The sequence below is a fragment of the Hyla sarda genome, chromosome 2 (assembly GCF_029499605.1).
Source record: "Hyla sarda isolate aHylSar1 chromosome 2, aHylSar1.hap1, whole genome shotgun sequence".
In the NCBI taxonomy this organism is placed as follows: domain Eukaryota; kingdom Metazoa; phylum Chordata; class Amphibia; order Anura; family Hylidae; genus Hyla; species Hyla sarda.
This window is the reverse complement of record NC_079190.1, coordinates 435,671,368-435,688,744: the sequence shown is the minus strand read 5'-3', so window position 1 is coordinate 435,688,744 and position 17,377 is coordinate 435,671,368. Positions and strand designations below refer to the sequence as shown.

General features: G+C 45.4%; 2 protein-coding genes across 7 annotated transcripts in view; one reads left to right on the top strand and one right to left on the bottom strand.

The window, feature by feature from the left end:
• TTC19 (tetratricopeptide repeat domain 19) overlaps positions 1–11,268 on the bottom strand; it is a 32,742-nt gene extending 21,474 nt beyond the window's left edge. For both annotated transcript variants that reach the window (XM_056559152.1, XM_056559154.1), the window contains exons 1-3: positions 11,058–11,268; positions 7,973–8,064; positions 3,917–4,027 (exon numbers count right to left, since the gene is read on the bottom strand). In XM_056559152.1, coding sequence (XP_056415127.1) covers positions 3,917–4,027; positions 7,973–8,064; positions 11,058–11,268 — 414 coding nt within the window. The remainder of the gene's footprint in view (positions 1–3,916; positions 4,028–7,972; positions 8,065–11,057) is intronic.
• The window catches only part of ZSWIM7 (zinc finger SWIM-type containing 7), a 151,092-nt gene that overhangs the window by 11,703 nt on the left and 122,012 nt on the right, over positions 1–17,377 (top strand). The window contains exon 1 of one of the 5 annotated variants that reach the window (XM_056559159.1): positions 9,783–9,872. The exons of 2 other annotated variants lie outside the window; for them this stretch is intronic. The gene's annotated coding sequence lies outside the window, so the exon portion shown is untranslated. Of the gene's footprint in view, positions 1–9,782; positions 9,873–11,301; positions 11,442–17,377 lie in introns of those variants that run through there. 2 more of the 5 variants (XM_056559155.1, XM_056559156.1) reach the window with 2 other exon arrangements.

The following is a 17,377-nucleotide window of genomic DNA, read 5'->3' as shown; positions in this document are numbered from 1 at the left end:
ACAAGGCTTTCGCCAGAGCCAGGGCTACTCCAAGATCTGAATTATTACGTGATCACAAATTGGCTAAAGACAATAGTGGCCAAAAGATCATTAGGTGTATCGGAACTTTTGATCAACACAATCAAAAAATCATGAATATACTTAAGAAATATTGGTCTATATTACAGGTGGACAATGACCTTAGGGAGGGGATCTCTACTCACCCCTCTATAACCTATCGTAGAGGACCCAATATTCAAAATCAAATAGTTAGGAGTTTTTATGCAGAGGAGTCTGCATCCAGTTGGTTGAAATCATCAATCCAAGGATCACATCCATGTGGACGGTGCAATTTTTGCAAATTTATGCCACGTACAAAAGAATTCTCTAATCCGATTGATAATCGGAAATACCAAATTAGGGATTTCATCACCTGTCAAACGATGGGGGTAGTGTACTTAGCCACATGCAATTGTCCTAAAATCTATGTAGGAAAGACAGTCCAACAATTGCGTAGGCGTATTTCAAAACATATGAGTACTATTAACACCTATCAAGATACGCCAATTGCTAGGCATATGAGGACTGTACACAATGATGCTCCCTTTGAATTACGTTTCTGTGGCATTACCCAGTGTAAACTGGGTCCGAGACGTGGCAATCTTAACACCAGACTGCTTCAAGAAGAAGCCCGATGGATTTGGAGATTAAAATCCCAAAGCCCAAATGGACTGAATGAAGGCTTCACCTATGCAGCCTTCTTGTAGGACAGGAATCACTTATTACAATTGTTACTATATAGAAGAGCCGTTATAAGCCTTTTATTAATCATACTCATGATTAACTTCCGTGAGGATATGAATTAATTATGACTATATCTATGCAGAACAGATGAGTACTAGCTCCCCCCTCTATTACTATCGATTACACTATTTCAGCGGTATTATGAATAATACTTCCTTGTTTTGATGTTATACCTATGTTGCTAGGTTGGTCGCCCTATATTGCTAGATAGTAACTTATTTAGTGTTCTCGAATTAGTTTAGTACTTGCTACGCAGTCGTTGTTCACATGAGTGGTTATATTGTGTATTACAGTTCTATCACAACAGCCATGTGTGAATCATATGAATCATATGCAATAAAATCGGCTAAGTGCCGGCGCATATGTCTGTCGCGCAGCTTCCTAGCAGTGGCTGTATATGACTAAATATTCGCGCACGTTCTTCTGCGCATCCGTACTGCGCATGCGTCCATATCGGAGGTTCGGGAAGCTATCAGTTAGCGCAGGACCGATGGCGCACATACGTGTACAGCTTCCGGCACCAATGAGGAGTTCAGAAGTTTGATTGGTCTCAGCTGGTTAGTCAAGGATGCTGTCAATCAAACGAATATAGCAAGATGCATCCTGGTCTAAATTTCATTGGCCAGGAAGCGGTCAATCATTAGTCTGCATGTGATTGTAACCAATGAGATGTCATGTTAATACAGGAAGTGACACGTTCTAATGACGTTAGAGACAGGAGGTTATTTAAACCCCTGCAAGGCTTGTTTGCACGCCATTTGCCTCTTAGCCCTTGATAAAGCCACAGCCTGTGGCGAAACGTCGGGCGGGCGGGCAATGTGTTAGATTTTTAATTGTCTCACACTATAGACTGTGGACTGCAGCCACAGTCTATTTTTTCAATTCACTTCTATAGCATGCAGTGTCATGCCAATCAATGCACTATGGATCAATATGTGTGAGGTTATTTTAATCTTGGCTCATTAAACGTTAAGTTTTATATTGGGTGGGAAATTTAGGGTCTTAGTGACCGCTTAGCGGTCAAATGTTAATAATATTGGATTTACCCTCTTCTCATAGGTCCCTCTTGTTGCATGAAATTACACCTCACACCGGAGCTGGGGCCGGCGTGCGAGGCCAAGGAGCCTGCGCGCATGCTCTTTGTTCAAAGCGCTCGCTCCTGCCTGTCTGATTGACAGGCATGGAGCGAGCGCAGCCTGACTGAATTCGGACCAATGCCCGTCCGGAATCGGTCCGAATTCATCTGTGACGTCACAGCAGGCTGCAGCCAGCCACTAGGAGGGAGACCCCTAGTGGCCTGATTTCAAAATCAAAATAAAGTGTTTTAATTACAAAAAAATAATTAAAGTATATTAAAAATATGTTGTAGTACATCAGTACAACAATATATATATATATATATATATATATATATATATATATATATATAAAAAAGTTCATGACAGTGCCCATTTAATATTACCTCTCTACGCTTGACCACCCTGGTTCAAGTATTTTCCTCCGCCAAGACATCTTTCGTCGCTTCTGCTCTTTTGGACCCGGTTCCGCTGGTAACTTCTTTGTTGCCCCCCAGGTCTATAAACACCGTCTCCCAGGGTCTCATCTTGCCAAGCCCTTCTACATCTCTTCTGTTAATGGACAAAATCTGAACTGTAAGGTGCAATTTCGCACTGAACCCCTCGTCATGCATGTAGGAAATTTGCATAAGGAAAAAAATTGAGTTCTATGTGCTACCACATTGTACTTTGGAGCTTCTTCTTGGTCTGAGTGGAAATCTGGTGAAATCACTTGTTGGGGACAATATTGCCAAGATCATTGTCTTGTTCCCCCTGTGATATCTTCTGTGCCTGTGAAACTCAGACGTAAAGACTTGAAATAGGGACATACTTCCTTGCCAGTTGGTCACCTTAGAAAACTTGATGCCTCAAGTTCCTTACAGCATTTGCCCCTTCCAGAAACCCCCTGGTCTCATGTAGTGGGGAACTCTCTGAATTCCAAAGAAGAAGGGAGACCAAAGGGGGGGTGGTGGTACTGTAACGCCTGTGCTCCGGCTGGACACGCCGGCCGTGAGCGCTCTTTGTTCATGTCCTTACTGCTGGCGGGGCTGGGATTCGCATTGCTGGACGTGCCTGCATGCGAATCCCAGCCCGTCACTCACTTTCCTCATCTTCCACCTCTCCGTGTCCTGTGTCCCTGTTACCGTGTATCTGTTCCTTGCTACCTTACCTCCCCTGCACCTGTGTTACCTGACCTGACCTACTGCCATCTTGCTACGTCCTGCCAGTCTCCTTCTGTGCCATGCCATCTCCCAGCTACCTGTGTGGACGAGTCGTACCAGGGGTTGCGACCTGGGTGCCGCCTGCCACAGCAAGACCATCCCGCTTTGCGGCGGGCTCTGGTGAAAACCAGCAGCACCTTAGACTCCGCTCCCTGGCACGGTTCACGTCATCATCCACACAGGCCCAGAGGATCCACCACCTGCCGTGACCCATTACAGCCATGGGTTGCAAACTTCTTGATAATGTTGCGCACTGTGGACAAAGGCAAATCTAGATCTCTGGAGATGGACTAGTAACCTTGAGATTGTTGATATTTTTCCACAATCTTGGTTCTCACGTCCTCAGACAGTTCTCTTCTCCTCTTTCTGATGTCCATGCTTAGTGTGGCACACACAGACACACAATGCAAAGACTAAGTGAACATCTCTCCTTTATATCTGCTTTCAGGTGTCATTTTTATATTGTCCACAACAGTCACTTGCCCCAGGTGAGTTTAAAGAAGCATCACATGCCTGAAACAATCTTATTTTTCCACAATTTTGAAAGGGGGCCAATAATTTTGTCCAGCCCATTTTTGGATTTTGGTGTGACATTATGTCCAATTTGCTTTTTTTCCTCCCTTTTGGTTTAGTTCCAATACACACAAAGGGAATAAACATGTGTATAGCAAAACATGTGTTACTGCAATCCTTTTCTGTGAGAAATACTTAATTTTCTTGAAAAATGTCAGAGGTGCCAACATTTAAGGCCATGACTGTAATTCCATGGCAAACTCCAAGGTAATGCATGAATCTGATAACTAAAAGACCAGAATACATTATGGTGCAAATATTTAAGAAAAAAAAGTTACCTACCAGATCATAAGTGTAAGTAATGGCCCGCTTGCTTTTACACTCATGTGCCAAACGGAGAGTCCTGTGTAAAATTTCTTCAGCTTCTTCCATTTCACCTTTCATAATACTAAGCTAAGGAACAAGAAATAATTCCAACGACAATAAAGCGACGTCTAAATGCATAAACCTATTCCTGGATTTACATAGACTACATACAATAAATTGTAATAAAATAATTGCAGCATTAATAAGACAATGTCATTTCCAGTTTCACCACTTTTTAGATTTAAAAACAGAATTTAAAATATTTAGGCCGGTTTCACACTTGAGAAGCTCCAGACGGAAAACTTCCGCCCAGAGCTTCTCAGTGCAGCTAGGACGACACAGACATTGCTGTGCCCATAGACGCCAGAACATTGAGCAGGTTCAATGTTTTGGGGAATTTGAATATTGAATAACAGTAGCGCTATAGTATGTGTAAGTATGGTAGTATGCCCAATTATGCTGCTTATCTAAAAGGTATGTCTTCCCATATACCATACACAAGTATGCAAGTCACTAAAAAGAGTTAATATAAGAAAGCGCTAAATGGGACTTAATGTTCACACAATATATATGTGTATATGTATAGAATGTGTATATGCGTACCTGTAATTAATGGTGGATGAATTGTCAATTATGAAGGAAGAGGGTAGTGAGGGCTGAAAGTGCAAACACAAGAGGGATAAGAACGAGCACAATGTTGGTACCTGTAATAATGTATATGTCAGTATACATAAAAACTTGATTAGATACATATATATCTCCGTACCTCTAGTTGAATGCTAAATGTATGACTGTGCTTAAACGTAGAGAGGATGCTGAACGATACTAACAGTTCGTACGGACACGGCATAGACTGAAAGAGAAAAAAGCAAACCAAAATCCTATAGGTATATGTAACCTATTTAGGGTCTGTTATCATTACTAGGATTTTTTTAAATTACTTGCGATTTTGTTGATGATGATGATGGACATCCTGCAGTTCTTGGTGCGGTTCTTCTGCAGTAAAGTATCCACATAGGTAGCTGGGTGTAAGAAACAACTTGTTTCCAAAATAGTGGGAGATGACGGGAGAGCGCCCCGGCCGGTGGTGTCTCAATCGAAGCAATCTCGTTTTGCAGTTAGTCCGATGGAGTTTGGACGGAGAGTAGTAACGTCACTACTGGTGCTGCGGAGGTCCACAATACTCCCAACGCGTTTCGGAAATGGGAGAACTGTTTCCTTCGTCGGGGATGGTAAGTGTGTTTCCTCCTCTTCCTTATGTAACCTGCGACTATTGAGACCTCCCCTTGTTTTTTATGGATACATGTCTTTCTTCATTCTGTTTTTCCTCAACCGCTTAGGCTGCTTTCACACTATAAAACAACTTTAATTATGAACGCCCGTTAGGAAATCGGCTGTTATACAGGCGGTACAAAATCACTAACGGCCGTTAGAAAATCCCATTATAGTCTATGGGATTTTTCTAATAGCCGTTTTAACCCTTTATCGCCCGTTATTAATAACGCCCGTTATTTAGTGACGGGCGAATGAACGGGAGAAATAGTGCATGCACTATTTCTCCCGTTCATTCGCTCGTCACAAAATAACGGTCGTTATTAATAACGGGCGATAACGGGTTAAAATGGCTTCCGTACGAACTGTTAGTATCGTTCAGCATCCTATCTACGTTTAAGCACTATCATTCATACATTTATCATTCAACTTGAGGTACAGATATATATGTATCTAATTAAGTTTTAATGTATACTGACATATGCATTATTACAGGTGCTCGTTCTTCTCCCTCTTGTGTTTGCACTTTCAGCCCTCAGATCGGGGTACACACCACCCTCTTCCTTCATAAGTGACAATTCAACCACCATTAATTACACGTACACATACAGTAGACCAAAAGTTTGGACACACCTTCTCATTCAAAGAGTTTTCTTTATTTTCATGACTATGAAAATTGTAGATTCACACTGAAGGCATCAAAACTATGAATTAACACATGTGGAATTATAGACATAACAAAAAAGTGTGAAACAACTGATAATAGGTCATATTCTAGGTTCTTCAAAGTAGCCACCTTTTGCTTTGATTACTGCTTTGCACACTCTTGGCATTCTCTTGATGAGCTTCAAGAGGTAGTCACCTGAAATGGTCTTCCAACAGTCTTGAAGGAGTTCCTAGAGATGCTTAGCACTTGTTGGCCCTTTTGCCTTCATTGGGTTCAGGTCCGGTGACTGTGGGGGCCAGGTCATCTGGAGCAGCACCCCATCACTCTCCTTCTTGGTCAAATAGCCCTTACACAGCCTGGAGGTGTGTTTGGGGTCATTGTCCTGTTGAAAAATAAATGATGGTCCAACTAAACGCAAACCGGATGGAATAGCAGCCGCTGCAAGATGCTGTGGTAGCCATGCTGGTTCAGTATGCCTTCAATTTTGAATAAATCCCCAACAGTGTCAAAGCAAAGCACCTGTACACCATCATACCTCCTCCTCCATGCTTCTCTGTGGGAACCAGGCATGTAGAGTCCATCCGTTCACCTTTTCTGCTTCGCACAAAGACACGGTGGTTGGAACCAAAGATCTCAAATTTGGACTCATCAGACCAAAGCACAGATTTCCACTGGTCTAATGTCCATTCCTTGTGTTCTTTAGCCCAAACAAGTCTCTTCTGCTTGTTGCTTGTCCTTAGCAGTGGTTTCCTAGCAGATATTCTACCATGAAGGCCTGATTCACACAGTCTCCTCTTAACAGTTGTTCTAGAGATGTGTCTGCTGCTAGATCTCTGTGTGGCATTGACCTGGTCTCTAATCTGAGCTGCTGTTAACCTGCGATTTCTGAGGCTGGTGACTCGGATGAACTTATCCTCCGCAGCAGAGGTGACTCTTGGTCTTCCTTTCCTGGGGCGGTCCGCATGTGAGCCAGTTTCTTTGTAGTTCTTGATGGTTTTTGTGACTGCACTTGGGGACACTTTCCACCTAGAATATGACATATTTTCAGTTGTTTCACACTTTTTTGTTAATGTGTTAATTCATAGTTTTGATGCCTTCAGTGTGAATCTACAATTTTCATGAAAATAAAGAAAACTCTTTGAATGAGAAGGTGTGTCCAAACTTTTGGTCTGTACTGTATACACATTCTATTTGATATATATTGTGTGAACATTAAAGGGGTACTCCACCCCTAGACATCTTTTCCCCTATCCAAAGGATAGGGGATAAGATGTCTGATCGCGGGGGTCCCGCCGCTGGGGACGGCAGTCATGCCCCCTCCCATAGACTTGCATTGAGGGGACGGGGCGTGACGTCACACGGGGGCGGAGTGGTGATGTCACAGACTTCCGACCCTCCAGCGCTTCCGGAGCAGAAACAGGTGGGTGCCGCATGCTATATTGCGGGGGTCCCCAGCGGCGGGAGCCCCGCGATCAGACATCTTATCCCCTATCCTTTGGATAGGGGATAAGATGTCTAGGGGTGGAGTACCCCTTTAAGTCCCATATAGCGCTTTCTAATATTAACTCATTTTGGGGAATTTATTGATCAGTATTTTCTGTTGGATGACTGCCTAAGGGTCCCTAACTGCCTTTGTGCTATCTGATCAGCGCTCCAGGAATACAAGCAGCCTGTACAAGTGGAGCGCTGATAACACTGATCAATGCTTTGCCAATTGCATAGCATTGAACAGTGTATGCAATAAGAAGATTGCATGTAATAGTCCCCTATGGGGACTAAAAATGGTTACAAAAAAAGGAAAAAAAATTATTAAATGTGAATAAGCACCTTTCCTAATACAATTATAAATCCCCACCTTTCCCTAGTGTAATAATGAAAACAAAAACAAACATATTTGGTATCGCTCTGTGCAGAAATGTCAGAGCTATTAAAAGATAATGTTAGTGAAACTGTATGGCCCTGTAGGTGAAAAATTTAGTTACGGATTTTAAAAGGCGAGGAGGAAAAAAAAATATATATTAAAATGGAGATTTACAAAATGAAAGAAATAAAGAATAACACTACACATAAAATTTGATTCAATTGCATCTCACCTTGGCTCTCTTCAAATTGTAGACAATATTTTCCTCGGCTGGTGTGAGCCCTTCATCTTTGTCCTCCACAAGTTTAGAGAAGAAAGAAAATGCTGAAAATCAAAACAAGTGATTTATTCGATGCCTCAATAAAGTCAACAGTGCAAACACCAATGAGCCAATGGCCATGTGAAGGCTGGTGCTATGTGAGGGAACGTATGTGCGCACAAGAGAGATCACAGCGCCCTAGTACAGAATCAAGTATCCAGTGTCTCCTGATCTTTAAAAAGGCCTCAGAGGGGGCAAAATATTTTAAATTCAAAAAAGAAAATTCACTATTCTGAGTGCTATAATCTCTCTTTATAGGGCTTGTCCATAGATGATTATTTTTTAATTGTTGCTGATCTGGGCTGGCAACTGGTCCCCACTGCTCACCACTTCCTGGTCTCCATCTTGACACTGGAAAGTGCCCAATCTGCCAGTCACAGCCTGTGGTGGCCGGGTCACTGCAGAAGCCAGTGATTGGTTGGACAGGTACTTCCTGTTCCCACACTTGTTGAGGATCGGGAAGTGGCGAGCTGTGGGGACCGGGAAGTGGCGAGCTGTGGGGACCGGGAAGTGGCGAGCTGTGGGGACCGGGAAGTGGCGAGCTGTGGGGACCGGGAAGTGGCGAGCTGTGGGGACCGGGAAGTGGCGAGCTGTGGGGGCCGGGAAGTGGCAAACTGTGGGGACCGGGAAGTGGCGAGCTGTGGGGACCGGGAAGTGGCGAGCTGTCGGGACCGGGAAGTGGCGAGCTGTCGGGACCGGGAAGTGGCGAGCTGTGGGGACCGGGAAGTGGCGAGCTGTGGGGACCGGGAAGTGGCGAGCTGTGGGGGCCGGGAAGTGGCGAGCTGTGGGGGCCGGGAAGTGGCGAGCTGTGGGGGCCGGGAAGTGGCGAGCTGTCGGGACCGGGAAGTGGCGAGCTGTCGGGACCGGGAAGTGGCGAGCTGTCGGGACCGGGAAGTGGCGAGCTGTCGGGACCGGGAAGTGGCGAGCTGTGGGGACCGGGAAGTGGTGAGCTGTGGGGACCGGGAAGTGGTGAGCTGTGGGGACCGGGAAGTGGTGAAATGACAGCAATGGAGGACTGCAACAGGTACTGTGTTTTTTTTTATTTTTTATTTTATGGAGCATGGAAAAGTAGGAGTCACAGGTTTGGCTTTAATCTGCTATAGACATGAAATACATGTGAATGTGAAGAGGGGGACAAGACTGTGCTTGATCACCCAGCGGAACAAAACAAAAATCCTTTTTTCCTTCATCTGCCACTAGAGGGACGAAGGCCGTACCCATATACATTAGGCCAATGTTTCCCAACCAGGGTGCCTCCAGTGGTTGCAAAACTACAACACCCAGCATGCATGCTGTGTCGCTTTCCTCATAAAATAGTCAGCAGACTGTCAGGGGATGATGGGAGTTGTAGTTTTACACAGGTAGGTATGCACTGGTTTTACACCAAAAATAGTCAGCAAGCTGTCAGGGGATGACTGGAGTTGTAGTTTTACCACATTTAGGAAAACACTGCTGTACAACAAACATATAGTAAGCAGGCTGTAAAGGGATGAAGGGAGTTGCACAGGTTAGACACCTAGGGGGAGATTTATCAAAACCTGTCCAGAGGAAAAGTTGCCCATAGCAACCAATCAGATCGCTTCTTTCATTTTTGAAAAGGCCTCTGAAATATATAAGCGATCTGACTGGTTGCTATGGGCAACCTGTATCAACCTGTGGTTCTTTAACTGTTGTAAAACTACAACATGCATTGTTGGGAATTGTAGTTTTGCAACAGCTGGGGGGGGGGGTCACAGGAAGGGGAACCCTGCTTCACACCCCAAATATAGTCAGCAGGCTGACAGGAGATGATGAGACTTGTAGTTTTGCACAGGTAAGGATTACACTGTTTTCCACCCATAATATAGGTAGCAGGTTGTCAGTGGATGATGGGAGTTGTAGGTTTGCACAGGTAGGAATACCCTGTTTTCCACCCATAATATAGGGAGCAGGTTGTCAGGGGATGATGGGAGTTGTAGTTTGGCACAGGTAGGAATACCCTGTTTTCCACCCATAATATAGGGAGCAGGTTGTCAGGGGATGATGGGAGTTGTAGGTTTACACCGGTAATGATTACACTGTTTTCCACCCATAATATAGGAAGCAGGTTGTCAGGGGATGATGGGAGTTGTAGTTTGGCACAGGTAAGGATTACACTGTTTTCCACCCATAATATAGGAAGCAGGTTGTCAGGGGATGATGGGAGTTGTAGTTTGGCACAGGTAAGGATTACACTGTTTTCCACCCATAATATAGGAAGCAGGTTGTCAGGGGATGATGGGAGTTGTAGGTTTGCACAGGTAAGGATTACACTGTTTTCCACCCATAATATAGGAAGCAGGTTGTCAGGGGATGATGGGAGTTGTAGGTTTGCACAGGTAAGGATTACACTGTTTTCCACCCATAATATAGGAAGCAGGTTGTCAGGGGATGATGGGAGTTGTAGTTTGGCACAGGTAAGGATTACACTGTTTTCCACCCATAATATAGGAAGCAGGTTGTCAGGGGATGATGGGAGTTGTAGTTTGGCACAGGTAAGGATTACACTGTTTTCCACCCATAATATAGGGAGCAGGTTGTCAGGGGATGATGGGAGTTGTAGGTTTGCACAGGTAAGGATTACACTGTTTTCCACCCATAATATAGGAAGCAGGTTGTCAGGGGATGATGGGAGTTGTAGGTTTGCACAGGTAAGGATTACACTGTTTTCCACCCATAATATAGGAAGCAGGTTGTCAGGGGATGATGGGAGTTGTAGTTTGGCACAGGTAAGGATTACACTGTTTTCCACCCATAATATAGGAAGCAGGTTGTCAGGGGATGATGGGAGTTGTAGTTTGGCACAGGTAAGGATTACACTGTTTTCCACCCATAATATAGGGAGCAGGTTGTCAGGGGATGATGGGAGTTGTAGGTTTGCACAGGTAAGGATTACACTGTTTTCCACCCATAATATAGGGAGCAGGTTGTCAGGGGATGATGAGAGTTGTAGTTTTGCACCGGGCTATGACGGGCTCACCTGCTGCGCTCAGTAGGATGATAGGAGGACGTGCGCTGCTCTTATGTGTCCCCTCCTGTCGCCCTGAGCTCAGCACACACCCACGTGACATGGAGGGGGCCCCCAGCCTGGGCCGAACAGAGCTCCCCCTGCAGACACCCTGACATCCTGCAGGGACCCCCGACCGGTACACAGCAGACGCACACACGCGTACCAACCGCCCCAGAAACATAGTCCCAGGGTCATGTGACGTCGCCACTTGTCATGTGACCGCCACCACAAGTGTCATGTGATACAGCACAGCCAATGAACTTTTCATGGCGAGAATGAGCGCCCACTTACAGTAAAGACTGGTAGAACCCCCGGACGACTCTCCACTGGAACGGACTCTACCACCCCTTATAGGTAAGATAAAGAAGTGGCGCAGTCAGTGAATATGTAATGGTATATCTTGTCTGACATACAGGGAGGAACAGGGAAGAACTGACTGAGAGGGCTGGGGCTACACATACATGACTTATTATGTGATAATATAGCATTCTTTATAACGTTGCTATGCACATTCTTACGCCTCTCTAGCTTCTGCAAAACCACAGCTCCCAGCATGCCCTGACAGAATCAGTAATAGCAGATACGTTGTATTCAGTACAACAGAGCCTAGTGAGCCGCCAGCCATGTGCTGGTATCTGCTGCCATCTAGTGGACAAATGTGCTAACTGACACCACAGTTTCAGGACGACCATTGTATGTTGAGACCATAACTGTAAGGAAACCTGGTAATTGGTTCTGAAGCCCCAAAATGTCATCCAAAAATAGGAAAAATTGAGGATTAACCCCTTAAGGACCACAGGTTTTTTCATTTTGTACTATCTTATTCTCCACCTCACCTTCTAAAAATCAGAACGCTTTCAATTTTGCACCTATGTGAAAAAATATATTTGTGGGCAAAATTGGAAAAAAAATACAGCTATTTTGTAACTTTTGGGGCTTCTGATTCTACACAGTGCACTTTTCAGTAAAAATTACACCATATCTTTATTTTGTATGTCCATACGGTTACAAGCATACCCAATTTATATAGGTTCTATTTAATTTTACTACAACAAAAATAAATAAATAAATGTAAAACTACATGCACCAAAATTAGTATGTTTAAAATTGTCATCTTCTGACCCCTGTAGACATTAGTAGCAGCCCCCCTGTAGACTGCAGCCCCCCCTTGTAGACAGCATGCCCCCCTTTAGACAGCAGCCCCCCTGCAGATGTTAGTAGCACGCCCCCTGTAGACCGCAGCCCCCACCTTGTAAACAGCTCACCTGCGGCTGTCCTCTGACGTGTGCTGCTGCTGCCCCGTTCTCCTGTCCGCATCATGGCGTCCTATGGAGGAGCATGTGACATACACGTCATTCTGCTTCCTCCGTAGCGTTACACTGGGCGCAGTGGAGGAGGTAGAGTGACGTGTGTGTCACATGCTACGCCATGGCAGCAGGTATCGGATTTGGTATCGGGTACATTGAACGATTCCCCGATACCAGAGCAATGGCTAGTATCGGCCCCGATACCGATACTAGCATCGGTATCGGGACATCCCTAATAAATACGCAATTTTTGAATTTTTTTTACGTGGTGCGGTTTAATTTATTATATTTTTATAGTTTGGACATTTACGCATGTGGCAATACCACTTATTTTTATTTTTGTTTACATATATTCTTTTTTTTAAATGAGAAAAAGGGGATGATTCAAACTTGTATTACTGAAGGGGTTAAATCACATTTATTAACTTTTTTTTTACTTTCTTTACACTTTTTTTTTTTGTCCCCATATGGGACTATTACATGCAATACTTGGATTGCATAAACTGAACAATACTATGGCATAGCATAGCATTGATCAGTGTTATCTGTGCTCGATTGCTCAAGCCTTGATCTCAGGCTTAGAGCAATGGAGCGACGATCAGACGGCGGGAAGGAAGGTAACCAACAGTGTTTTCTCCCGTTTTAGACGCCACGATCAACTTTGATTGTGGCATTTGGAGGGTTAATACCGGACATCAGCACAATCGGCAATGTCCAGTATTAGCCGCGGGTCCTGGTTGCTGTAAGGGGTTAAAGAAAAATAAGTCCTTACATATAAAAGTAAGAAAGATCTGCTGGGAGCTGTAAATCACTGTCTATGTAGATGACAGGAGCTTCTTCAGGGTCCTGTACAGTACACACAATGTCCTAAAAAGTAAAAGGGAACCGCCCTCACCTGGTGTCCAAAGGAGCAGCTAACCCTGGCGCAAGTAAATAGTAATTCAGAACATTTAGTACTATTCCAATGCAGAGGAAAATAAGCTGAGCACTGCTGATGCTGCAATGTGGTCTAGGAAGTAGGGATCGACCGATTATCGGTATGGCCGATATTATCGGCCGATAATCACGCACCACACCGCGTCGCACCCCCCACCGTGATGCTAGGCGGTATACCGGTATGGATTTTTTCCCATACCGCTATACCGGTCGGGCCCCTCCCCCACCCTCCGAGTCAATAAAAAAATTAAACTTACCCGTAATGGGGGTGGTCCAGGCCATCCTTCCTTCATGTAGTGTCCGGGGGCGTTCCGGGTGGAGGGTGGTCCGGTCCGGGCTGTCCTTCTTCTCCCACGGTCTTCTTCTCCACTCTGGGCAGGCTCCGGCCTAGTACGCTGCATAGACGCCGTGACGTCAGGTGCGTCGCTGCGCACGGGCGTCACTGCGCAGCGGCGTCTATGCAGCGTACTAGGCCGGAGCCTGCCCGGAGTGGAGAAGATGACCGCCGGAGAAGAAGGACAGCCCGGACCGGACCACCCTCCACCCGGAACGCCCCCGGACACTACATGAACGATGGATGGATGGCCCGGAGCACCCTGGCAGGTAGGGGAGAGAAGCGGGTGGTGGCGGCGGTCTATGGCCCCGCAAAAGCCACTGCAGATCATTGATTTAAAGCGCCCGCTTGAAATCAATGATCTGCAGCGATGTCGCAGGGCGTTAAATAGCCGATAACTTATACCGGAATATCGGTATAAGTTATCGGCTATCGGCCCTAACCTGCACCGATTATCGTATCGGCCCTAAAAAAACGATATAGGTCGATCCCTACTAGGAAGGTGCAGCAATCAATCCCCATACAGACTATGTGGTATTGCTGCTAGCATCTGGGGGGTGCTCACTTCTTCACACGTGAGTATGCAAACAGTCCCAACAGTAGAAATATGTAGTAAGGGCACTCACCCAATAGTTGCTTGTGCAGATTCTTCTTCATTAAGTCTTATCTTTGTGCCCTTACTACATATTTCTACTGTTGGACTGTTGGCAGAACATGTAATACAACACAAATGGAGAAACATAGCCGCACATCCACCATTTGTATTTTGATCTACTTGCTTCTAAGCATAATTTCAAAAACTAACGGGTTGTTAGTATACATTTTGATCAAAAAGTACAAGCCCACTCGCCACGTCAAGGCCACCTAGTCAGAGTGGGTCCCTAATGTAACACTGGCATAGCGCTGGGCGGCGACAACTGACTCCGAGACACCAAGCCCATGAGGGGAATGGCCCAGTGGCCAGGCAGCCCCACTGCTGCACTACTAAGCTCCTGGCTCTGGGCCACACCACCCCACAGAAAAAATGGCCACCACAAAGCACCACACCAGTGTGAACACCTACAGTCTCCTGCTAATTAAAAACACCTGGGCCGAATGGGTGGAGTGGAGTCCTGGCCATGGAAGAAGGGAGAGACTACAATGTACAGCACAAATAGAGAAACACAGCCGCACATCCACCATTTGTATTTTGATCTACTTGCTTCTCAGCATAATTAGCAGGAGACTGCATAAGGGTTTCCTCCTAACATTCTCCCAGCCCTCTGGCAGGGAGCACATGGTAGGTTTTACACTGGTGTGGTTCTCTGTGGCGGCCATTGTTACTGTGATGCTTTGTCTGTGTGGTGTTGTGGCCCAGAGCCAGGGGCTTGGTCGGGCAGCAGTAGGGCTGCCTGGCCACTGGATTGTTCCCCCTGTGGGCATGGTGTCTCAGAGGCGGTGGTCACTGCCCGGCGCTACGCCAGTGTAAGGTTAGGGACCCACTCTGACTAGGTGGCCTTGACTTGGCGAGTGGGCTTGTACTTATTGATCAAAAAGTATACTAACAATTTGTTATTTAAATTATAATTTCCTCAAGCAGAATTCTGACGAGGAAGTATGTTCCGCTTGCAGAAAGAACATGTTCTTTCTTTCAGGCGGAATCAGCGTCGTTCTCCCATAAAGATCAATGTTATTTTTTTTTTTCAGTCAGAAGCATTTCCACGCTGAATCCGCGTATGAAAAAAAAAAAAAAGAGGAATATTTGAAAGAGGAGTATTGATCCGCATGAAACCTGCATTTCCGTGCGGAATTGCTGCTAATTCTGAGCGGGAAAAAACTGTATTTTGGGGTGGAAATCTTCAGCGTGATTTCCGCCCCAATTCCTCAGTGTGAACATACCCTAAATGTTCTCCCTGCTCTGCTAATGATCTAACACTAAAATCCTCCATATTCCGAACTTCTTACTCCCATCTCCAAGACTTTGCTTGTGCTGCACCAGTTCTCTGGAATGCTTAACCCCGAACCCCCAGACTTAACCACAACATCCACAGTTTTAAATGTGCCCTAAAGACACATCTCTTTTAGCAGCCCTATAGCATCCCCTAATTGGTCTCCCCTACTATCCTTTTGGCCCCTTTTGTGACTTCTGGGTCTTGGAGACATCAAAAGTGCCATATTCAGCAATCTCCCTCTATGCACTTTAGACATTTGAAGATTAAAGGGGTACTCCGTTGCTCAGCATTTGGAACAAACTGTTCCGAACTCTGGAGCCAGTGCCGGGAGCTTGTGAGGTCATAGCCCCACCCCCCTCATGACATCACGCCCCGCCCCCTCAATGCACTTCTATGGGAGGGGGCGTTACACTCACCCCTCCCATAGACTTGCATTGAGGGGGTGTGACGTGATGTCATGAGGGGGCGGGGCAATGATGTACCCAGCATCAGCTCCAGCATTCGGAACAGTTTGTTCCAAACGCTGAGCAGCGGAGTACCCCTTTAACTAGTGACTAGCTCAAACCCCCCCCCCTTTATGTAACCTACCCTATTTATAAAACATGGCTGGACCATTGGATCAATAAAGCACTTTCTGCCTTTTATCTCAACCCCATTCCTCATAGTCTCTAAGCTCTCACGAGCTCCTCTTGTTTAAATATTCAGTGTGTAATATTGTAATGTCTGATAATTGTCTTTATTTGTATCCCCAAAATTGTAAAGTGCTGCAGAATCTGTTGATGCTATATAAATAAATATTATTATCTTCCATATAATATATGTACAGCAGTGTTTCACAACCATGGGGCCTCCAGCTGTTGCATAAAAACAACTCCCAGTATCCTCCAGAGTTACCATGACAGCCTGATCTGGGTGGTTTGTGATTGTGCCATAGTCTTTCTATTTTCTGATGGATTTTATGGTGTTTCATGCTTTGCACTTCTCCAAAACAGACCTGTTAGGTGAGCTCCTTGGTATTCTTGCTTCTGTCTGTTCAGTAATGCTCTCTAACAAACTCTAAGGCCTTTCAAGAACAGGTGTATTTACTATTTATATAATTTGTGATATAATAATGACTTGTGAAGGCAATTGTCACACCAGATCTTTGTTAGGAGTGTCACATCAAGGGTATGGTCACACATAGCGCATCTGCATTGTATTTTACATTGCGGATGCGCCGATGACCATCACTACAGTGATTGAGCAGGCACACAGGGATCTGTGAATCTGTAGTAAGCTGAGCGCGCATGTGCAATTTACTCTCAGGCATCGAGGCTGTTCCCAGCCTAGCTCAGGGAGCAGGGGGGAGCTACCGCAATGTCTGTGAGTAAACTGTGCATGTACGTGCAGTTTACTACAGACTCACAGATCCCTGTGTGTCTGCTCGTATCAGCGGCTTGCTGGTACAAGCAGACACACAGGACACATGGACGCAGCAGGGAGCTCACTCTAGTGGCAGTTTTCGGCGCATCTGCAGTGTGAAATACGCTGTGTAAGTGCTATGTGTGACCCTACCCTAATGCTAGGTCCACACATGTTTTTTCCTGATTTTTTTTTTTTATTTTTTTTTTCTGGGATGGGGGGGGGGGGGGGGGGGGGGGCAGTTTTTGAGCCAAAGCCAGAAGTGTATTTCAAAAGGACTCGGAAATATAAAGGAAGGACTTATACTTCCTACTGGATCCATCCAGGAAAAAACCTGTGCGGAAACCTAGCCTAAAGGGGATGAATACATATTCATTCAAC